We start from the raw sequence: 24,822 nt of genomic DNA on the forward strand, positions 1-24,822 counted from the left end.
TAAAATTTAATTTCTTTAAAATATTAAATATATAACAGGAAAATGATCTAATAGTGGCCTTTTGATTCTGGGAGTTCTCTCCTCTCCTAGAACCTCCATTGGTCCTCTCCCTGCACAATACCTTCTTTGCAAATTCTTTCCACCCTGTTTCTGCTTCAGGCTGATAGTTCCACATAAATGTGCCCATGAAAAGTTTTTAATTTATGTTTTCACTACAAAATGTTAGGTTTGTTTTTTAATTTTACATGTATTCTGCCTCTAAGAAAATTGGGCATTGTACTAAAATATGGCTTCCAGGGGTGGCTCAGTCAGTTAAGTGTCTGCCTTCAGCTCAGGTCATGATCCCCAGGGTCCTTAGATCGAGCCCTGTGTCGGGAATCCCTGCTCAGCAGGGAGCCTGCCTCTTCCTCTGCCTGCCGCTCCCCCTGCTTGCTTGTGCACGTGCTCTCTCTCTAATTAAAATCTTTAAAAAAAAATATGGCTTTCAGTTTTGACCTTTATTCTTTTCAATAAATTATAAGCAGTCTGAGTGCCTGCTCTTTATCAGGTTGGAGAAGAGCGTTTATATCCCTGGGAAGGGCCATAAATCAGACTTTTCTGAAGCAGTGAAACAAAGAAGCTGTTAATCCCAAGTGGACTGTTTGATGTGCATGCAGGACATTCAAAATGAACCCATAAATCTATCTATAATGTGCTGTTAGAAACACAAGGCTAGGCTATAGATTGTGAATCACCATTTCTCAACATAGTGTTTTTTCCCTATTTTGGTTATTTCTCAAATTTTATGTGACTGTAATGGCTTTGTGCCACATACACATGTTAGACCTAAAAGCCATTTTGAGAGCCACTGTTTTATCAAGTGCTGCCCCAGGATCAGGGATGACAGCATCACCTGAGACATTATTAGAAATGCAAATTATTGGCATGGGGCCCAGCAATCTGCAACTGAAAAATTCTTCCAGGTAGTTTTAATGCACAGTGAAGTTGAAGAACAGCCACTATAAATAAAAAATGCCAAAATAATCCTGAATGATCTGATATCTAGAATTTGCTTGAATGTAGATGAAAAAAGATTAGCCACAAGTTAATAATTGTTGAAGATGGACAGATGGGTACATGGAGTTTTTCATATTATTTTCTCTACTTTTTATTATAAAAATATCAAACATGAGTTAAAAGAAGATGGGAAAGTTTCTGAAATAGCTCAAAGTATAATGTCCACGTAAGACTTTCCTCAAGTTTTAGGAGAGATTGGTATTTATTTAGTTGAGCACCAGAGAAAGTTTCTAACCATGTTAAGGGAAAAACACTCTCATGACCATAGAAGTTCCTACATTTTTTGAATTAGTGTTTTATTTATTTATTGCTAACTTTCTATCACAGAACTCAAGTTAGTTACATGCATGCACACTCTAGGAAAGGAGGGTGCAAACTAAGTAGGACAGTGGACTTGACAAACCTTCACCATGGTTTTAACTGGTGCCTACAAGAAGTTCTGTATTGTGGACTGAAGAAGTCAGAAGTCTCTAACTTCAAGAAATGTTAACACTCAGAAGGATAAAGAAGTTACTATTTTAAAGAACTTAGTCAGGGAGGCCAGAAGAAAATACCAATCAGGCAGGGACAGGGAGATCCAGCAAATCAAAATATAAGACAGGGAACAGATATAGTCTAATTCAAATATTGCCATCATTGTTTGGTTGTTCTTAAAAACTAATAGGGCAGCTTCCCTTCTTTGTTTTATTCACGGTTTTCAAATTTCACCAATTTTTTTTTTTAAGATTTATTTATTCAAGAGAGAGAGACAGCATAAGCAGTGGGGAGGGGCAGAGGGAGAGGGAGAAGCAGGCTCCCCACTGAGCAGGGAGCCGGACACAGGGGCTCCACCCCAGGACCCTGGGATCATGACCTGAGCCGAAGGCAGACGGAGCCACCCAGGTGCCCCAACAAATCCATTTCTATACAAATACTTGCCATTCCCCTTTTGTGAAGTGCTGTACAGACTCTCTTTTAAGTTTTTAGGCTACAGACTATATATTAGAACCTATATGTCTCTAATTCTAAACTCCAAAATGCTGAACTCTTTTCACCTGTTCTCAGAGTATCTGTACTCACTGCTAAACTTACTGAAATTCTGAATGACTTACATAAATGTTTCATGATTTTTAAAAATTCACTTGGAAATAGAAGTTGAAAACTGGCAAATCTAGAAGCAAATTTAACAGATATACCTTTGTACCCTTACAATTGTACCATCTGGAAAAATGCTTTCTTCTTGTCCATCAGGAAATAGGTTTTTGATAGTCTGGTCAGGAAATGTGATTTCTTTTCTCCCATCTGGGAAATGTTTTTCTGTTGAAAAAAGGTTACTGTAAGTATTTTATTTTTAAAGAAAGGAAAGTAATTAGGAGAGGCAGAGCAAGTTTTACCTATTTGCCCACTTGAGAAATGTAAGATTTCTAGTCCTTGTGGGTAAGTAGTGTGAGTAGTCTGGGCAGACGCGTAGTAGTAGATCTGTAAAGACACAAAGTCAGCATGTGTTTTCTTTAGAGATGGCTAAGCCACGGGGGAGAACACTCCTAGGGAAACCTACCACTCTCTCATCTGGCATGACCTGCTTCACATCACCATTAAAGAAATTGACGGTGACAGTCTTCCCATCTGCACTCACTTCTTTTCGAGTTCCATTTGGAAACAATATAACATGGCACCCATTCTTATAAACCTTTTCTATCTACAAAAAAAGAGAAACAAGATTATCAATAGGAGAGATTTCCTCCTGACACATGACAAAAATATCCCTAATTCTCTTCCAAACTGCCTACTTTGAAATCTTTCATAACAAAAGGCAAAAACATTGTCTCAAAAACACATCACCATTCTTATATCACCTATTCCCCAAAACAAACTCATTTTTTGCTGAGTTTTCTTTTTTTATTAAGTATAGCTGACGCACAATATTAGTTTCAGGTGTACGACATGGTGATTTTACAAGTCTATATGTAATGCTGTGCTCACCTCAAGTGTAGCTTTCCCATCTGTCACCAAAGTATCATCCCTATGATGTACCTTTCATCCCCATGACTTATTCATAACTAGAAACCTATATCTCCCACTCCCCTTGACCCATTTTGTCCATACCCCTATCCTCCCCCCGCTGGCAACCATCAGCTTGTTCTCTGTATTTATAGGTCTGATTCTGCTTTTGGTTTATTCATTTGATTTTTTAGATTCCATGTACGTGAAATCATATGGTACTTAGTCTGACTTATTTCCCTTAGCATAATACCATTTAGGTACATCCACGTTGTAGCAAATGGCAAGATCTCATCCTTTTTTATGGTTGTGTAATATTCCAGTGTGTGTGCATGTATGTGTGTCTATGTGTGTGTGTATACACCACATCTTCCTTATCCATTTGTCTCAATGTACACTTGGGTTGCTTCCATATCTTGACTATTGTAAATAATGTTGCAATAAACATAAGGGTGCATATATCTTTTTGAATTAGTGTTTTTGTTTCCTTTGGGTAAATACCAGTAGTGGAATTATTGAATCATGGTATTTCTATTTTAACTTTTTGAGGAATCTCCATACCATCTTCCACAGTGGCTACACCAGTTTGCATTCCCATCAACAGTGTACAAGGGGTCCTTTTTCCCCACATTCTAACAGCTATTTCTTGTCTTTTTGATTTTCGCCATTCTGACGGGTGTGACGTGATAGCTCATTGTGGCTTTGATTTGCATCTTCCTGATTAGTGATGCTAAGCATCTTTTCATTTGTCTGTTGGTCATGTCTTATTCGGAAAAATATCTGTTCAGGTCCTCTGCCCATTTCTTGATTGTTTTTTGGGTGTTGAGTCGTGTAAGTTCTTCATATATTTTGGATACTAACTTACACTTATCAGATATGTTATTTGCAAATATCTTCTCCCATTCAGTAAGTTGCCTTTTTGTTTTACTGATAGTTTCCTTTGCTTTACACAAAAGATTTTTAGTTTGGTGTAGTCCCAATAGTTTTGTTTCTTGTCTGAGACCTATCTTGAAAAATGTTGCTATAGCTGATGTCAAAGAGGTTACTGCCTGTGCTCTCTTGTAGTAGTTTTATAGTTTCAGGTCTCGCATTTAGTTCTTTAATCCCTTTTGAGTTTGTCTTTGTGTATAGTATAAGAAAGTGGTCCAGTTTCATTCTTTTGCATGTAGCTATCCAGTTTTCCTAATACCATTTATTGAAAAGACTGTCTTTTTCCCATTGTATATTCTTGCCTCCTTTGTCATAGATTAATTGACCATAAAAGCATGGGTTTAGGGGCACCTGGGTGGCTCAGTTGGTTAAGTGTCTGCCTTTGGCTCAGGTCATGATCCCAGCATCCTGGGATCAAGCCTCACATCGGGCTCCCTGTTTGGTGGGGAGCCTGCTTCTCCCTCTCCCTCTGCTGCTCCCCCTGCTTGTACTCTTCTCTCTCTCTCTGTCAAATAAATAAAATCTTTAAAATAAAACAAAACCAAAAACCCACCCTTTCTTTAAAAAAAAAAAAAGGCTCTCTATTCTGTCCCATTGATCTATGTGTCTATTTTTGTGTAAGTACTATACTGTTCCATTACTACAGCTTTGTAATATAACTCAAAGTCTAGGATTATTTCTTTTCTTACTTGCTTTCGGTATTCAGGGTCTTTGGTGATTCCATACAAATTTTAGTATTACCCTAGTTTTGTGAAAAATGCTCCTGGCATTTTGATAGGGATTGCACTGAATATGTAGATAGCTTTGGATAGTATGGACATTATAACAATATTAATTCTTCTGACCCATGAGCATGTAGTATCTTTCCATGTGTTTGTGTCATCTTCAATTTCCTTTTTGCTGATTTTTTTTTAAAGCAAACTGCAGGTATAACTTCACATGTAAAACACTTCAGTTGATTTAATGATAGGTTTTAACATAACCAAATCATTACTGCCCCTAACGAACTACAATTACTTCATCATACTGTAACCATCCATGCTGTTTTCCCTGAATTCACAAAATAAGACTTTTACAGTTTACTTGAATCAGGATTAAAACAAGGTCCACACACGACACTTGATGACACGTCTTTTAAATCTTAACCTTTAATATTCCCCTCTCTGCCCCCTTTTCATGGCGATTACTTGTTGAAAGAACTGGGTCACTGAACATGTAAAATTTCCCACATTCTGGATTTGGCTGACTGCTTTCCAATCATGGTGTCATTTAACATGTTCTTGCATGCCCTATACTTCCTAGGAAAAAACTAGTAGTTACATGTAGAGGCACGAATAAAGTCTGGTTGAATTATTCTGACGAGAATACTTTGTACGAACTGCTGAGAGCTTCTTACGGCTATATGTTCAGAGGTGCAGTATGTGACTGTCCTCATGACCTTAAGACCAACTGGGTCACGTCAGTTAGATCTGCCATGAAGCCCCATCAACCTCTCATCTAGGAGTTGAGTGCTTATTCATGACTGCTGCCTAGATTAGACCCCTTATTTCATTAGAGACTGCACAGTGATGATTCTCAAATTTTCTCATTCCTTTTCCATTTATCAGTGGAACTCTTCTAAAAAAGAAAACCTTTTCCCACCAATAATTTGTTACATGAAAGCAGAGTTTGTACAGGAAAAGTCTGTAACGACTTCCTTTGACTGCTGTTCTTTTGTCCTTCCCTCGCTCAAGACTAGCAGTGAACTTTGGCCTTATAATTTCAATTAAAATAGATCAAATTAGGGTATTTGGAAAAGTAAATTTTCTATAAACATGAGGAAAAATTACCTCATCCCCTCCCTGCTAACAAACCCTGTTTATGTCGCTTCCCTTTTCATTCTTTCTTCTAGCTGGAACACCTAGCCAGGCAATATCCTGCTCAAAACCTTTCCTAAGCACAAAAATAAAACTGTGTAGCTGGAGATGGACAGAAAGGCTGCAGGAAAGGTAAAGCCTTGAATGGAGGCTTTTAAAAAGTACCAAGGATGACAAAGCCTTTTTAGCTATGTTTAGAGGAAGAACAAAGTTTAAACAAAGGAAGTGTATTCCTTCTTTTGCTGTACCTCTAAACTAGAAATGGCAACTAAATGCATGTGTGTGTCAATCATTTTTAGAGGAGTCCAAAGGTTCAAGCTAAGTCACGCTCCAAGGAACTATAGTTCTTAAGCCCCTCAACAGTCTTAAAAGATGTTAACTTAGGGGCGCCTGGGTGGCACAGCGGTTAAGCGTCTGCCTTCGGCTCAGGGCGTGATCCCGGCGTTATGGGATCGAGCCCCACATCCGGCTCCTCCGCCATGAGCCTGCTTCTTCCTCTCCCACTTCCCCTGCTTGTGTTCCCTCTCTGGCTGGCTGTCTCTATCTCTGTCGAATAAATAAATAAAATCTTAAAAAAAAAAAAAAAAAGGCATCTAAAATAATAGAGTGATAACTTAAAAAAAAAAAAAGATGTTAACTTAGAATCTAAGTGTTCCAACTCTATTTTAACCTACATTTATTTCTTATAGTATTATTTAAAAAATTTTTTTTTAACCTTTCCATCAGGATGACTGATTTCTCCCTGAATTTCTTCTTTTTCCTCTTTTTTGTCGTCCTTTTTGCCCTCGGGATCTGGGAAGTCCACTGGTTCAGGGGGCTTCCTGGGTGAGGCTGTCTGTAAGGACAAGATGCTCTCTTTTCATCTCTCCTAAAGGACATGTAATCACATTTCAAGCAGCTAAAACTTACATTTATTTCCAAATGCCAGATTCTACTATGATAGGATTTGATGACTAGCATTCGGTGTTATATAAAAAACATTCACAGTGTTAAGTAAAAAACCTCCTTTATAGGGGCACCTGGGTGGGTCAGTCAGTTAAGCATCCAACTCTTGGTTTCAGCTCAGGTCATGATCTCAGGGTTATGAGATCAAGCCCCACATCAGGTTCCCCACTCAGTGCAGAGTCTGCTTAAGATTCAATCTCTCCCTCTCCCTCTTTCCCTCCCCACACACACGCAAGCGCTCTCTCTCAAATAAATGAATAAAATCTTTTTTAAAAAACCTTCTTTATAAATGGTTTAGAAACTTAAATCAGTTAACTAAGCAATTTTAAACCTGAGTAATCTATGCTTAAATAAAAATATAGAGATTTACTTGTCCCTTATCCGAACTGTCTAAATCACGAGAAGGCACAGGCTTGGATCTTCGAGATGGATTGCCTGTTAGAATATAATTGTCAAGAGTTAATTTTCAGATTTAAATGAAAGTTCTAAATTTACTCAATATTATGGTCAAACATTTCCTTAGTTCATATCCCTTTGTGAACTACTGTCCTTTACCCATTAAGTAAGGAATTAATATTTTACTTTACCAATTTGTAGGAGTTTATTATATAAATTCAAATATTTAAAAGGCACTTAAATCTGTGTGACAAGAAAGACAAAGACAATACTTATTTTCTGAGAGTTTACAATCTGGAGGAAGAGACCGGTGTTCAACTAACCTAACAGATGAACCCAAAGGTATTTTGGAAATAATCACAAGGACTCTAGTTAGAGGCTTAGGTGTGGGGTAGATATAATAGAGGCATCCAAGAATACAAATAGAATTTTGCTTAACAAAATAACTGGGTATATTTCATTAAAATTTAGACCTAATTGCTGTGGTCTAAACTTTTTAGATTATGACCACCACACCAATCATATACTGTATTAGCAATACATTATTATAAAATAAGCATACACACACACACATAACAAATTAAGGTGAATGTTAAAAACTATATTGAAGTTCTAATATTTTCTTCCTATATGCCAATGGGTCATATTATGAACACGCCTGATTTTGAAAGTTTTCAAGCACGTGTTGCTGGATGCTAGCTACACGGAGAACACCTAGAGAAGAAAAATAAAAGCGGAGTCCATTCAGGAGGTTGGCGGGCATCTGAGAAGGCTTGTGTGGCACCCAGTGAGACGTAATGTTTTAACTGCACTGTGTTAAATCACTGATAGGTCTGATAGGTCCCAAAGAGCCAAGTATCAGCAATTTCACATGGTTCAACCTACTTAATCGATTCAGAAAATATCAACATCAGGAGGATTAGTTTAGAAATCCCTGGGGGTGTGTTTTGGGTTGGGCAATTAGGTGGAGAGGAGACAGGTTCTGGGGATGAAAGGAGTGCTCTGTTTTCATGTGAGAAACAAAAAACTGCCTCCACCTCCCAGGTGCAAAGTAAGCTCTGTGTTACCTCACTTCCAAATCTTATAACCACCATCCATAGAAGAGACTAATATCCCCATTTTAAAGTTGAGGAAACCAAGGCTAAGGTTAAATAGCGTGCCAAAGTTGTCAACTAATGAAGCAAAACCAGGATTCAATCCCATCAAGCTTAATTCTCTCAAGCTGTTCATGAGCAATAACTTGAAGCCTCTAAGCAGACACCCACTGGGAGGTCCAGGAAAAGTAAGCAGCATGGAGCTCTGACTCCTAAGTTTGTGTTTACCATTTTGAGCACTGTATAAACATATATAAAAGTTAGGAAAGATTAAATTATTTAATAAACAGTGCAGGAATAGCATATAGGAGGATATGTTTATAACATACAGGAGGATATGTTTATGAATTCAAGATAGGGAAGCTTTAAGAGGCACTACCCATAAAGGAAAAAAACTGAAATTCAACAGTAAGAATTTGGGGAATTTGGGGGAACTTTAAGGTACCATCAAGCATCATGGCAACATAAGTCATTCCTTTTTTCCTCCCCTTTTTAAACAACTAATTAGACAACCATAACTGAATAAAAAAGTGCCTCAGCACCTTACACCAAGGGATCCAGGAGGATTCTTGCCCATCTGTGTATCCAAAAATAAGACCTCAGTAAGGGATGTAGATCCAAGGGAGTCAGTGAACCTGCCTCACCCCTACTCACCACAACTGGAAAAGAAGCCCAGAGAGCCACAAACCTTGGCAGATACCCACAGGCAAGGGAGAATATGCAGAAGTCTAGTCTGCCCGAAGGGAGATTCCAGCATGCCACTGGAACAGGACAAAGATGAGTTCAGACACTGAGGGAAGAACTTGCCAGAGCTGTTCCCCTCCCCAGGGCTACACTGCACAGCTAAGTTGTTTGGCTGTGGCAGTAACAACCTCCCCAAAGGAAGAGGTAGAAAGCAAAAAGCAATGAGTGACTACCCAGCTAGCCGAGTTATGTGGGTTGTGGGTAAAGAAACCTCTATCTCCAGCAGCACCCAGATTTCTGAGGAAGGACCCCCATGACCTGGGGAAGGAAAGAGAAAGGGAAGGAAGCATACTAGAATATCAAAGGGCATTAAAGGAACGTGGTTTCTGCCGTCTGCTTCAGCACTTCAATAGGAAGTCCACCCACAAGACTCTGGTAGTACCCCACTCATCTTCCCTCAGCCCAAGGGCACCCTCAAAGCACAAATGCTAAACCCACACCTCCTCCAACTCTGCTGCCAGCTCCTTTGTGTCCTCTCAACTACCTCTAAAACAGCAAGAGCCAGTAGGCAGGGAGCATGCTCAGAAAACAGGCAGGTGGGGAGGGGAGAAACGACAAATTTGAGCTATTGTACACCTTCTGGAATACAGAAGAAAGGTTTCTAATAGCCAGCCTGGAGAATTGTAAAAAGCCAAAGAAGTCATAAAAATTAAGGAGGTATCAGATATTTCAAATGTGACAGCAGAAGTCTATAGCTACAAACGGTATTTAAAAAAATCAAGGAAAAATGTCATCACAAAAAGAAAATAATAATTCTCCAGCAACTAAACTCAAAGGCATGACATACTGCAATCTAACTGATAAAGAATTCAAATTGTTTTTATGAAGAAATTCAATAAGTTACAAGACAACCCAAGACAATTCCCTGAAATCAGGAATAAATTAAGAGGGGTGCCTGGGTGGCACAGCGGTTAAGCGTCTGCCTTCGGCTCAGGGCGTGATCCCAGCGTTATGGGATCAAGCCCCACATCAGGCTCCTCCGCTATGAGCCTGTTCTTCCTCTCCCACTCCCCTGCTGTGTTCCCTCTCTCACTGGCTGTCTCTATCTCTGTCGAATAAATAAATAAAATCTTTTAAAAAAAAAGGAATAAATTAATAAACAGGAATTCTTTATAAGAGACTAAAATTATAAAAAAGAACCAAATTCTGGAACTGAAGAATTCAATGAATGAGTTGAAGAATGCAACAGAGAGCATCTGCAGCAGAGCAGACCACATGGAGGAAAAAAATGTGACTTGGAGAACAGGAATACAGAAATAATACAGTTAGAAGAGGAGCAGGAACTAAGATTTAAAAAGAGTGAAGAAAGCCAACAAGAGCTATGAGATTCCATCAGAAAGGCAAATACTTGAAGAACTGGGGTTCCAGAAGAAGAGAAGAGGAAGGGAGAGAGTTTATTTAAATAAATCAGGGGCGCCTGGGTGGCACAGCGGTTAAGCGTCTGCCTTCGGCTCAGGGCATGATCCCGGCGTTACGGGATCAAGCCCCACATCAGGCTCTTCCGCTATGAGCCTGCTTCTTCCTCTCCCACTCCCCCTGCTTGTGTTCCCTCTCTCGATGGCTGTCTCTCTCTGTCGAATAAATAAATAAAATCTTAGAAAAAATAAATAAATAAATAAATCATAGCTTCGGGGCACCTGGGTGGCTCAGTCGTTAAGCGTCTGCCTTTGGCCCAGGGCGTGATCCCAGGGTCCTGGGATGGAGCCCCGCATGGGGCTCCCTGCTCTGCTCCCTCTCTTGCTGGTTGTCTCTCTGTCAAATACATAAAAATCTTAAAAAAAAAAAAAAAAAAAAAAGAAAGAAAAATCATAGCTGAGGGCGCCTGGGTGGCTCATTCAGCAACACATCTTCCTTTGGCTCGGGTCATGATCCCAGGGTCCTGGAATCGAGTCCTGCATCAGGCTCCCTGCTCAGCAAAGCAGGGAGCCTCCTCAGCAGGGAGCCTGCTTCTCCCTCTCCCTCTGACGCTACCCCCTGCCCCCTGCTTGTGCTCTCTCTTGCTCTCGTTCTCTCTCAAAAAAATAAATAAAATCTTTAAAGAAATCATAGCTGAGAAACTCCCAAACCTGGGGAAGGACTTGAACAAACAAGTCCATGAAACTAATAGGACACCCTATTATCTCCTTGTGAGAAGATCTTCTCTAAGACGTGTTACAATGAAACTCAGAAATTAATCATAAAGAATCTTAACGGGTGCCTGGGTGGCTCAGTCAGTTAAGCATCTGTCTTTGGCTCAGGTCATGATCCCAGGGTTGTGGGCTCCCCTCTCAGCAGGGAGTCTGCTTCTCCCTCTCCCTTTGCCCCTCCCCCTGCTCATGCACACTCTCCCTCTCTCTCTCTAATAAATAAATAAAATCTTCCAGGAAAAAAAAAGGGATCTTAAGGGCAGCCAGAAAAAAAAAAAAAAAAACCTACAAAAAGAAAAACAAAAAGCCAAAAACCTCATAGGACTCAGTGGATTCCTCAGCAGAAACTCTATAGACCACGAGACAGTGGAATGTCATATTCAAAGGGATAAAACATAAAAATTGTCAGCCAAGAATACTTTATCCAGTAATCCTTCAGATATGAAGAAGAAATAAAGGCTTTCTCAAATAAACAAAAGCAGAGGGAGTTTAATCACCTGCCTTGAAAGAAATGCTGAAACAAAAAGGTGCTAATCAGCAACATGAAAACACACAAAAGCACAAAACACAATGGTAAAGATGAAAAATTTATAATCAAATATAGGAAACTCCAATTCTACAACAGAATGCTGTATTAAACACTTAACTATAGTATAAAGGTTAAAGGAAAAGAACATTAAAATAACTATCACTCAATGATAAAAAGCTGAAAGCTTTTCCTCTGAGACCAAAACAAGGCAAAGATGCCTACTCTTGCCATTTTTATTCAACATAAAATTGGAAGTTCTAGCCACAGCCATTAGGCAAGAAAAGGAAATAAAAGGCACCCAAATTGGATAGGAAGAAGCAAAAGTGTCACTCTTTGCAAATGACATGATACTAAATATAGACAATCCTAAAGACTCAACCAAAAAAATCTATTAGAACTAATAAATGAAGTCAGTAAAGTAATAGGATAGAAAATTATCATAAAGGAACAAGTTGCAGGGCACCTGGGTGGCTCAGTTGGTTAAGTGTCTGACTGTTGATTTCAGCTCAAGTCATGATCCCAGGGTTGTGAGATCATGCCCCGGAACCGGGCTCGGCACTGAGCACGGAGTCTGCTTAAGATTCTCTCTCCCTGGGCGCCTGGGTAGCGCAGTCGTTAAGCATCTGCCTTCGGTTCAGGGTGTGATCCCGGCATTCCGGGATCGAGCCCCACATCAGGCTCCTCTGCTATGAGCCTGCTTCTTCCTCTCCCACTCCCCTGCTGTGTTCCCTCTCTCTCTGGCTATCACTCTGTCACATAAATGAATAAAATCTTTAAAAAAAAGAAAAAAAAGATTCTCTCTCCCACTCCCCCTACTGTTCGTCATGCCCTTGCTTGTGCTCATTTTCCCTCTAAAAAAACAAAACAAAACAGCTGAGTTTCTATATACTAATAACAAACTATCAGAAAGAGAAATTAAGAAAACAATCCCATTTACAATTACATCAACAAGAATGAAATATCTACGAATAAATTTAACCAAGGAGGTGAAAGATCTATACTCTGAAAACTGTAAGACACTGATAAAAGAAACTAAAAATGACACAAATACATGGAAATATACACTGTGCTCATGGGAAGAATTAAAATGTCCACACCACCCAAAGCAATCTACAGATTTAGTGCAATCCCCACCAAAATACAATGACAGTTTTCACACAACTAGAACACAGAATCCTAAAATTTGTATGGAACAACAAAAGACCCCAAATAGCCAAAGCAATCCTGAGAAAAAGAACAAAGCTCGAGGCATCACAATCCCTGATTTCTTTTTTTTTTAAGATTTTATTTATTTATCTGACAGAGAGAGAGACAGCCAGCGAGAGAGGGAACACAGGCAGGGGGAGTGGGAGAGGAAGAAGCAGGCTCCCAGCAGAGGAGCCCGATGCCGGGCTCGATCCCAGGATTCCGGGATCACGCCCTGAGCCAAAGGCAGACACTTAATGACTGAGCCACTCAGGCGCCCCACACAATCCCTGATTTCAAACTATACTGTAAAACTACAGTAATTAAAACAGTATGATAGTGGCATAAAATAGTACTGGCATAGATCCATGGAACAGAAAAGAAAGCCCAGAATTAAATCCTCACATGCACAATCAATTAATATTCAACAAAGGAGCCAAGATCATTCAACAAGGACAGTCTCTTCAATAAATGATGTTGTGAAAACTGAACACATGCAGAAAAATGAAATTGGATCTCTATTTTAGACCACTCACAAAAATTAATTTGAAATGGACTAATAAAGACTTAAACATAAAACCTGATACCATAAAAATTCTAGAAGAAAACAAGGGAAAGAGCTCCTTGACACTGGTCTTGGCAATAATTTCCTGATACCAAAAGCACAAGCAACAAAAGCAAAAATCAACAAATCAAAAATCAAAAGCTTCTGTACTGCAAAAGAAACAATCAACAAAATGAAAAGGGACCTACAGAATGGGAAAACTTTTGTAGACCATATATCAGATAAGGAATTAATATCCAAAATACAGAAAGAACTCTTATAACTCAGTAACAAAAAAATATGATTGAAAAATGGGCAAAGGAACTCAATAGACATTTTTCCAAAGAACACATTCAAAATGGCCAACAGTACATGAAAAGATGCTCAACATCACTAATCATCCAGGAAATGCAAATCAAAACCACAAGATTTTACTTCGCACCTGCCAGAAAGGCTATCATCAAGAAAACATGAGATAACAAGTATAGGCAAGGATGCGGAGAAAAGGAAATTCCTGCGCTCTGTTGGTGGGCATGTTAAACCGGTTCATCCACTACAGAAAACAATCTGGAGGTTCCTCAAAGAATCAAAGATAGATCTACCATATGACCCAGCAATGCCACTTGAGTACACACCCAAAAGAAATGAAAACAGGGATATCGAAGCCCATGTTTACTGCAGCATTACTCATAATAGCCAAGATACGGAAACAACATAAGTGTCCATCAGCGTATGAATGGATAAAGAATATGTGATATATATACACACAACGGAATATTATTTTGCCATGGGAAAGAAGGATGTAATCTGCAATAACATGGATGCACCCTGAGGACATTATGCTAAGTGAGGTAAGTCAGAGAAAGACAAATATTGTATGATATCACTTTTATGTGGAATCTAAAGAAGCCAAACTTGTAAAAAGAGAGTGAAGTAGTGGATACCAGAAGGTGGGAGTTTGGGGGATAAGGGGAGATGTTGTTTAAGGTAGAAACTTGCAACAAGTAGTAAATAAGACCTAGAGAGCTAATGCACAAGTATAGTGAATATAGGTAATACTATATTACAATCAACAAATTTGCTAAGAAATTAGATCTTAAATTCTCCAACCACTAAAAAGATATAACTATGTGATACAATTAGAGGTGCTAATTATCACTACATTGGCAATCATAATATATAAATATATCAAATCAAAATATCACGTACCTTAAATTTACACAATGCTATATATCAAATATATTTCAATAAAAAAGATAAAGAGTTTTGGTTCATCAAAAGATAAAAAAGTAAAAAGGCAGGCCACAGACTGTAAGAAGATATTTGCAATGTGTAACTATTAAAAGACTATGAAGGAGAAATGCTCCCATAAGCCAATAAAGAAAAAAGACAACAGCACAGAATGAGTAAAAGACCTGATCAATTTTTCTCAAAAGAGGGAATCTAAACAGCTAATAAACATAGGCAAAGATATTCAACCATAGCAAAACTATAATGAGATAGTGTTGCATCCCTACCAGACTGGCAAAAATTTAAGTCCGACAACACTGAGTATCAACAAGGTGTGGAACAATGCAAGCACTGACATTACACTGCCGGTTAGAGAGTAAAATCATTTTGGAAAATGTTTTGGCAAAATCTATCACTGTTAAAGATATTCTTAGTGATTACCCAGTAATTCCGGTATGTGCCTTGGAGAAGTGAATTTGTATACCAGAAATGTTTAAGAACGTTCATAGTATCACTGTTTAATATATTCATAAACATTCAAACTGCCTTGCAGTTTTTGAACATTAGTGAACTAGAGTTCACAGATCAACATGGCTCTCAAAAACAATGTACAATAAAAGAAGACAATGGAACACATACAGCAGAACTACTCAGAAAGTTCAAAAACAAAACTTTTTTTAGGGCTGCACCTATGAGAGTAAAAACTACAAAGAGAAGCAACGTAATATGATCACAGAGGGGACAGCCCCGGGGTGCTGCTACTTTATTTCTTTATCTAGCTGGTAGTTATCTAAGTATCGTCCTTTATAATTGTCAAACTGCATTTATATCCACTTTTCTTAATTTAATTCATGAAAATAATTTCTAAAAATTCCAGGTAGATTAAAGACCCAGTTGTGAAAACAAAAGTTCATAAGAGAAGATAGTATATTTGTAACCTAAGGATTGAGAAAGATTTCTTAAAGTCATGAAAAAAGATCGATAAATTCAATAATGAATGAGCTACTAGGTGGCTCAGTCAGCTGAGCCTCCAACTCTTGGTTTCTGCTCAGGTCATCATCTCAGTCTTGAGATGGAGCCCCACATCGGGCTCCCTGCTCAGCGGGGAGTCTGCTTCTCCTCTCTCTCTCCTTCTGCCCCTGCCCCCTTGTGCACTCTCTCTCTCTAAAATAAATAAATAAATCTTAAAAAAAAAAAAAAAGGAAAAACATGCACATAAAAAACACAAACCGAAAAGCTAATCCCAGAACTGGGAGAAAATATTGGCAGTGTTTGTAACTGAGAAAGGATTATTACGAAGAATAACTTCAATAAGTAGAAACCTCCCCTCCCCAAAAAGTTTTAAACAGGTAAAAGAAATGAACAGTCAATTCACGAAAGAGAAAACCCAAATGCCCACTAAATACACAAAAAGATGCTCACATGACCTTACCAGTAATCAGGGAAATGCATATTAAAATTACACTAACCCACCATTTCACACCCATCTGACTAGCCACAATTTCAGTCGGACCAGGTCAAGGGTAAGCACAAAAGCATATTCTGCGGATGGTAAAAAAATGGCAAAACAACTTTGCAGAACAAAGGGAAAACCTCCTACAGCACAAGCCTGGGATGACCCAGCATCCTACTCTTGGTATGTGTTCTAGAGAAACTCACAGGACAGATATGTTCTGCAGCCCTATTCATCCTACTGACAAACTGGGGGAAAACATGAAGTCCATCAACAGGAAAACTCAACTGTAACAAATATACATGGAATCTGTATAGTTATTAAAATCAATAGAGTTTATATGTATTAATGTATTAAAATATTGAGAAAAAACATTGTAGAGGAATACACAGAAACAATATATTGATTTATGGACACAATGTAGTAAAAGAATGAAAAACAAGCAAAGGAATATTGTCAGGGGAAATAAGTAGGGGAGTAGAATACACAGGGGCTTCAATGATATTTACAATGTTTTATTTCTTAAATTGGGTGTAAATTCTCTATTCTTTAAATTCCTTAAGTATTTTATAGAAAGATCATGCAACTTCTTACCTTGTGTCAGCAAATGATTTTTCTTGTATTTTTCTACCTGGGTTCCTGAAGAAATTTGACTCTTCTGTAATCGAAATGATGAATTCTATAGTATGAGATAATTTTGAATATAAAATCAGTGTTAGTCTACACAGTACAATGAATGAAACTAAAACTCAGCTTGCAATGAAAATGGTTTAAGTTTGTTCATTTATGTTGTTTTCATTTATCACTACAGTTCAGAGGGAACAAGCTATTATTTAGGAATGAACTCCCCACTGAGCGGATGGCTCATCACAGCCCCCTTCCAGGGACAGAAGTTTCCCACCCTCAGAATTCACACCCCTAGGTTTAGGGGTAGGGTAGAGGTCTTCCTTGCTCCCCATCACCACTTCCAACAAATCTCTCTCCTCCCTAACCACCCCTGCCCCAGCTCTGCATCTCATGTCCAAGACTCATCTACCATGTACCCCCCTCGCCAGAAGGTAACGCCACTGCCTTAGCTTCTGTTTCCCGACCTACTCCATCCTACCTCAGTCACGCATGCCAATGGGCAAACTCTAGAACTAGACATTATCAATATCTGCAATTATCAATAACTGCAAAGATCTCAATTTCGAAGCCCTCAAAGCCAGAATGTGGGGCATTCTACAAAATACTTAGCCCGGTCTATTCAAAAAGCCAATGCCATTTAATAAAATGCTAAAGTATTTAGGGATAAGATGGCATGATTTCTGCAATTAGCTTCAAATGGTCCAGCAAAATACATATACACAAGTGGTAAAATATTAACAGCGGTTGTATCTAGGTGACTATTCAGGTGTTCATCATACTATTCTTTCAAATTTCTCTGTTTGGTGAAGCTGTTTTAATAAAATGTTTGGGGAAGAGGCGAGAATTCCCCTTTCTTCTGACTGCCATGTCCTATCCTTCCAGCTCATTCCTTTAACACCCTAACTCCACCAATGGGTACAGCCTACAGGGTCCTACAATTCACTGATCCATACAGATTTTCTATGTCCCTTAAAACCATATAGCCTTATGCCCTTCTTATGCAGCTGAAACCATGGTTCACTGCTGTCACTCTGGCTGCATATACTGTTAACTTCCACACCCCTCACTCACTTTGTGGTATTCACCTGGACAACCACACCTCTTCTAAAATATAACTCTCCACCAACCTACAACCAAAAAGTTGAACAAGAAAATAATACAAACAATTCTCACTTGAAATGTATGATCTCTAACCTACACTGGCCCCCAAAGCAGCCCAGGAATCAGACTACACTTCCCCAATCCCTTTGCTTTCCACTCCCTTTGACGATTATGTTACACTTTCTCCCATCTCCTCAAACCTCCTACATTTCTCCATCCTCACTCTCAGCTGATGACCACGCTTCCTACTTCACTGACAATGTGAAGGCATTAGGAGGGAACTTCCCACCAGCAGGCACCACACTTTGAGCCCAGGGTCCACACCTTCGACACTCTGCTACCAGGCAAATGCTGTCTGTGCTCCTGGACAAGTCCAGCCCCACCCTTCATTTCCTAAATCCCCTCTCCTCTCATTTATGAACATTGCTTCAACAATTCTCCCACCTTCTCCTGCATCAGTATTTTCCTCTTCACTGAATCAATCCTACCAATACACAAACACTTGTTAATTTTCCCATTAAAAAGAAAAAAAAAAAAAAAAACCCTTTCCTTTCAGCCACCACCCATCTCTTTACATTGACTGCAAAATCTCTCCACAAGGTTCTTGGACTCTAACACTTCTCCTCATTCTCTTTTATCCACTCAGGTTTTTATCTTCAACACATCCCTACCTGGTAAATCTAATGACTAATTCTCAGCCCTCATCTAATTTAGCAGCAGCCTTTGACACCGCTGGCCACTCTCTTCTCCAAGAAGTCCTTCCTTTTCTTGACTCTCAGGACACCACACTGGCCTCCTTTACTCTATCCCCTGGTTAACCATTCTCCTCATCCCCCGTCTTCTCATCTTCCGGCTCAGTGTGTGGATCTCTTCACTACCCATACTTTCAGTGCTGGTGATCTCTGCTAGCCCAAAGATTCTGATGACCCCCAAACTTCTAGCTCCAACCTAACCTTCTCCTGATATGTGCGTAACTGCCCAGTTAACAACTCCACCTTTTCAAACTTCTCCTCCAAAGTTCTACTTCTCCACAGGCATTTCAAACTAACCCTGTCCAAACTTGAGATCCTAGATCCTAATATCCATACCCCCAAGAAATACATGCTCTCTTCTTGTTGTGTCTCACAATAAACAGAAACTCTATTATGCCAAAACACTACACTAAACTTGGAAACTATTCTTGACTCCTTCCTTGCTGTCACACCTCATATCCAGCTCATCAATAAATCCTGTCCATTTCTCAGCCCTCCACTGCTGCTCCCCCAGTCTTAAACTGCTGTTCTCTCTGGTGTGAATTACTCCAACGGTCTCCTAACTGGTGTTCCCAATTCTGTCTATACCCCTCCGCTCCCTTTTCAGTCTACAGTGGATAGAAGACAAAGTAAATTTAGTAAAACAAACGATTAAGTCAACTCCAATCACAGCCCTCCAAGAAACAATTAGCTTCTCAGAGGAAAAACCCAAGGGCTTACAGGAACGGATTAAGGCCTAATGAACTCTGCACCCAGCTCCCTCTGTGCCATCTCTGATTGCATCCCCTACATTCTCCCCAGTTAACTCTGCTCTAGCTCCACCAGCCTTAGGCCATGCTCACACTCAGGCCCACCAGGCAGAGAGCCTCCGGGCCTCAGGCTCCTCTGCGGGCTCTGCTCGCACCCAGGCTTATTTGCACCCCTTTATTATATTTACATTTAATATATAATAATTATATATATTTAAGTTAATATATTTAATAATGCGGGCCATTATTCAAATGTCACTTTCTCAGTAAGGCTTTCCTTGGCCATCCTGTCTAAAACAGCAATACCCCCCACAACAGTTGTCATCACCCTTTCCCCCTTTTTCTCCTTGGTTCTTGTCACTATGTCACACACCATATATTTTATTATTTATCTTATGTATAGACCTCCCACCACTAGAATATAAATTCCAAGAGGGCAAGGAAGTTTACCTATTTTGTTAATTGCTTTATTCCCAGTGCCCAGAATCAGTGTCTGGCACTATATCATAATTGTGAATAGAGATGAATGAAAGACCAATTATTTGATTCGAAAGGATCATATGCATGTGACTCACTGCAAAAAAAAAAAAACTTCACTTGGCCTGTTTTAACTAAGATTATCTGCCTATTGTGCTATAATTCTTTTAAAAGAATTCTAAAAATGAATCTGAAAACTGTCTGCATAGCAATCCCCAAAAGAATTTTTCAATTGTGGTAAAAAATACATTAAATTCACCATCGTAACGACTGTTAAGCGTACAGTTCAGTACAGTGCAGCCCTCACATTCATCCATCTCCAGCACTCTCTTCCTCTTGCAAAACTGAAACTCTGTCCCCATTAAACAGCAACTCCCCTATTCCCATCCCCTACCCCCAGCCCTGGCAACCACCCTCTACTTTTTGGCTCTATCAATTGGAGTGCTCAGATATTTAACATCTCCCTGACTTGACAAAACCGGCTCCAAACCTACCAAGGACCCATCTTTTTTTGTGGCGGTCACACAGGGACCCATCCTGATGCTGCTCTCAGTAGCTTCTGCTTTCTTCCAGGCGTCTAGTCGGAATCTTTCCATCACTTTTATTTCTTCCCTGAGGTCTGTGTTCTCTCTGACCAACATTTCTATCTGGCTTCTAAGACGGCCATGTGTACTTGACCATTTTGCTTCCTTTCTTTTCAAATCTTCCTGTAAATCTGCTATCTGCTGTTTCAAAGCCTCTCAAAAAAAAAAAAAAAATCCTAGGATTAAAACAATGCAATAGAAGAAAAGAGACACCCCAACAAAACAGAAGTACTGCCCCAGCACAGACAGCAGAAAAGGGAAGGCTTGGTCAATCACATTTCAAAAATATCAAGTTTTTCATGAAAGGAACTGGGGTTCAGATTAGAGCCTCACCTTATACCATTAACAAAACTGCTTCCAGAAGGAGGCAGGCACCACTTAGGAGTTCACTGCAATAACACTGCCATGAGGTAATAAAGGTCTATACTAAGCTATTAATTGAAATAGAAAGAAAGATAAATGGGGGATTATCTGGTAAAGAAAAAATTAATAGAAATTTATGACTAATTGAAGGAAGAGTTAAGATAAAGGGATGAATAAAAGATTCTAAGTCAAAACCATCAATCCTAAAAACAGATTCTACTTGGAATTCATGAAAAGAAACTGATTTTAAGAAAATGATTTGTGGGGCGCCTGGGTGGCTCAGTTGTTAAGCCTTCGGCTCAGGTCATGGTCTCAGGGTCCTGGGATCGAGCCCCGCATCAGGCTCCCTGCTCAGTGGGGAGCCTGCTTCTCCCTCTCCCGCTTCCCCTGCTTGTGTTCTCTCTCTGTCAAATAAATAAAATCTTAAAAAAAAAAAAAGATAATGGTTTATTTCAGATGCACTAAATGACATATGTGAAGAAACTCCTGGAAATGTCTAGAAGCAATTTGCAATTATACACACAAAAATCAAGATTAATGTCAGAACTAAGGAAAAATTAGTCACCTAACATGGCTTATGTGGGTGCAAGACATAGGGAGTGCCTGAGAGCTGAGGCAAGGAGCATGGGCGGAAGCAAGACCTCATTGCTCACCATTTGAGAACGTACCTGATGTGACTCTAAGGGCAGAGAGGAGCCTGAAGCAGCTCATTAATACACATGTAAAACTTGACGTCCATCCATCCTCATATAAGCCCCATGACTGCCAAAAAAGCAACCAGGTGACAGGAAGAGACTAGGGCTCAAAGAACCTCCCTTGAGGGGTGGTCACATCACAGGGAGCATGTACTCTGGGTTGGATGAGACCAAGGCTCAAATCCCAGTTCTGTGTCCTAAAAGCTCTTGAAACAAGATCATTAACCTCCCTAAACAACAGCCTCCCTATTTATAAAATTGTGGAGTATAACCAATAAATGAGCAGTTTCTCACTGGTGAGCACTGTTTATCATGTGGGCAAAGGGACTTATTAATACTAAAATGGTAACACATAAGTCTAAATAGGTTAAGAATTCAAAAGCAAATAAGCCAACAGAGAAAGACAAATACTGTAAGGTATCACTTATATTTGGAATCTTAGAGAAAAAAAGAAAAAAGCCAATTTCATAGAAACAATAGAATGGTGGTTGCCAGGGCTGAGGGAAAGGGAAATGGGAAGATGAAGGTCAAAGGATACAAACCCTCAGTTACAAGACGAATAAGTTCTGAGGAGCAGCATACAACATGGCGACTACAGTAATAATGCAGTGGTGTACACAGACAGCCATGTTGTTGCTGAGAGCAGAGTCTTCAGAATTCTCAGCACACACACCCACACAAAGCGTTAACTATGTAAGGTGATGGATGTGTTACCATCTTGATCTTGTTAATCATTCACAATGTATATTTATATAAAATCAGCACACTGTACATTTTAATTATATATGCTCATATTTTTCAATTATTCCTCAATAAGGTTAAAATATAATTCAACAGCAATTAATATTTATAAAATACCTACTATCAGGTACTGTTCTGGGTCCCTAGAATACAAAGAACAAAAAGACTGCAGGTATAGTTGTGCTGAAGGTAACAGACCCTACGGAGGAAAAGACAAGGTAAGCAGAAGAAAGCAGTGTTGCAGGGAAGGAGGCATAGGTAGGGAAGGGAGGCTACAGTATTCAATATGGCAGGTCTCACTGAACAGAGACCTGAAGGAGGCTCAGAATGCGCCACGTGGATGTTCAGGGAAAAGCATTCCCAGGAGCACCAGTAAATACACCAGGGAAAGGTGGAGACACGGAGGAGGAGGTGGAGACACTGAGAAGTTGGTAGACACGGAGGAGGAGGAGGAGACGGCATGAAAAAGGTGAAAAAACACCAGATCATATAGAAACTTGAGGCCCATTGTAAGGACTGGGGCTCTTATTATAAGAAAAAAGTGGAGCCATTAAAGGGCCATGGGCAGAGAGGGGATGAGACCTGGCGTCTTCCCAGAAGAATCACTGGCTGCTACATGGTAAACAACAGATGGAAAAGACAAGGGCGGGAGCAGAGCTGTGGCAAGCCAGTCCTTTAACTCAGTGACGGCAACTCAAGTCTGGGTATGTTTTCTGACAGAACAGCATGCAGTGTGAAAGAAAGAAGAAAACAATCCTGGTTTTCTGGCCTGAGCATGTGGAAGGTCAGGGATGCTGCGACCTGAGATGGAGAAGGCTGGGGAAGGGAAATTCAGAAGTTCATTTGGAGACGTATAAAGGTGAAATACAGAGCAGCTAGTCAGATAGATCAAATGAGCACATCGAGCACGTCCAGCCAGGATTTAAATTTGGAAGTCTCTGGCATATGAATCTTAACCGAAGGCATGAAACTAAAGAGATCTTCAAGGGTGGACAGAACCTCCTCCGTGCTGGGTGGCTTCCACCGTTAAGTTAAAGAGGAGGAAAAAACGGGAGTTAAGATGGCAGAGGAGTAGGAGACACCGTTTTCAGCCGGTCCTCCGAGTCGAGCTGGATAGGTACCAGACCAGCCTAAACAACCACGGAACCAGCCTGAGACGCAGGAAGACGCATCTGGATCTCTACAAATGAACATCTCCAGCGCTGAGTATTGAGGTACAAAGCAGGGAGCCATGAAACTGTGCACAGGTATCGGAAGATAAACGGAAGGGGGAGGGAGCCGCCGCGTTCGGGTGCCGGGAAGCGGTAGCCACTTGCACGGAAGAGCGGGCGGGGCTCGCGGACGGCACCCGCAAAACAGCAGACTGAGACCGTGAGCCGGGTGCGCGCGCCACCAGGCATCTCGCAGAACACCGGAATCCCGGTGCGCTCACTGGATCCAGACTGAGACCGGGAGTTTCCGGAGCGCGCGCGGGGCGGCTGGCGGCGTTAGAAACACAAAGGACAGAGACACGCCGGCCCTGGAAGTGAGGGCTGGGACGCCGGGTGTGGGGAGCACATCCCGGGACGCTGCAGGGTTGAGCAGCACCAACAGAAACAGTTAGGCCACAGACTCACTGTCTTTCTTTCTTTGATGGGGGCTTCTCTTCTTGTCATTCTGATGAAGAGAGGTTCGGGTTTCAGAGCCCAAATTATTGACTGGGTCCCAGTGCCGTGTCCCTGTTTTATAGGGATCTTAGATGTGGGCTTTTCTTAAAGATTTTATTTATTTATTTATGTGGCAGTCAACCAGCGAGAGAGGGAACAGAAGCAGGGAGTGGAGAGGAAGAAGCAGGCTCCCAGCGGAGGTTCCTGGATGAGGACTCCTCTTCCGGAACGCCGATCACGCCCAAGCCGAAGACAGGTGCTTTCAAGACTGGCCTACACCAGGCGCCCCGGGGTTGTGGGCTTGATTTTTCAGCCTGCTTCTGGGAGGGCCTGCCGCGCCGAACCAGGCAGCCCCTTGTTTGGGTAGAATCTCCGCGTCCCCTGCGAGGGGGGATGGGGATGGGCACTCCCTGAGCCGGTATTTCCAGGCTTTTGTTCCCTGGCGGCTTTCCCTGGCAGTTTGCTGTGCCTCTTCTGAGAGTCAGAGCAGCAGCGGCCAAATTTCAGCCTCTGTCACGGAACAGAAGGATTGCGGCCCGTTCTCTACTAATGTTCTGGCCACTTTAACTGTTTCTGTTGGTGCTGCTCAACCCTGCAGCGTCCCGGGATGTGCTCCCCACACCCGGCGTCCCAGCCCTCACTTCCAGGGCCGGCGTGTCTCTGTCCTTTGTGTTTCTAACGCCGCCAGCCGCCCCGCGCGCGCTCCGGAAACTCCCGGTCTCAGTCTGGATCCAGTGAGCGCACCGGGATTCCGGTGTTCTGCGAGATGCCTGGTGGCGCGCGCACCCGGCTCACGGTCTCAGTCTGCTGTTTTGCGGGTGCCGTCCGCGAGCCCCGCCCGCTCTTCCGTGCAAGTGGCTACCGCTTCCCGGCACCCGAACGCGGCGGCTCCCTCCCCCTTCCGTTTATCTTCCGATACCTGTGCACAGTTTCATGGCTCCCTGCTTTGTACCTCAATACTCAGCGCTGGAGATGTTCATTTGTAGAGATCCAGATGCGTCTTCCTGCGTCTCAGGCTG

General features: G+C 40.9%; 1 protein-coding gene across 1 annotated transcript in view; it reads right to left on the reverse strand.

Annotated features, from left to right (window-relative positions):
• CENPJ (centromere protein J) overlaps positions 1 to 24,822 on the reverse strand; it is a 54,676-nt gene that overhangs the window by 2,334 nt on the left and 27,520 nt on the right. Inside the window, exons 9-15 of the mRNA XM_008692104.2 lie at positions 20,269 to 20,511; positions 16,663 to 16,747; positions 7,138 to 7,202; positions 6,538 to 6,657; positions 2,594 to 2,734; positions 2,430 to 2,514; positions 2,232 to 2,352 (exon numbers count right to left, since the gene is read on the reverse strand). Coding sequence (XP_008690326.2) covers positions 2,232 to 2,352; positions 2,430 to 2,514; positions 2,594 to 2,734; positions 6,538 to 6,657; positions 7,138 to 7,202; positions 16,663 to 16,747; positions 20,269 to 20,511 — 860 coding nt within the window. The remainder of the gene's footprint in view (positions 1 to 2,231; positions 2,353 to 2,429; positions 2,515 to 2,593; positions 2,735 to 6,537; positions 6,658 to 7,137; positions 7,203 to 16,662; positions 16,748 to 20,268; positions 20,512 to 24,822) is intronic.

Source organism: Ursus maritimus, unplaced genomic scaffold (genome assembly GCF_017311325.1).
Source record: "Ursus maritimus isolate PB19 unplaced genomic scaffold, ASM1731132v1 scaffold_10, whole genome shotgun sequence".
NCBI classification, from domain to species: domain Eukaryota; kingdom Metazoa; phylum Chordata; class Mammalia; order Carnivora; family Ursidae; genus Ursus; species Ursus maritimus.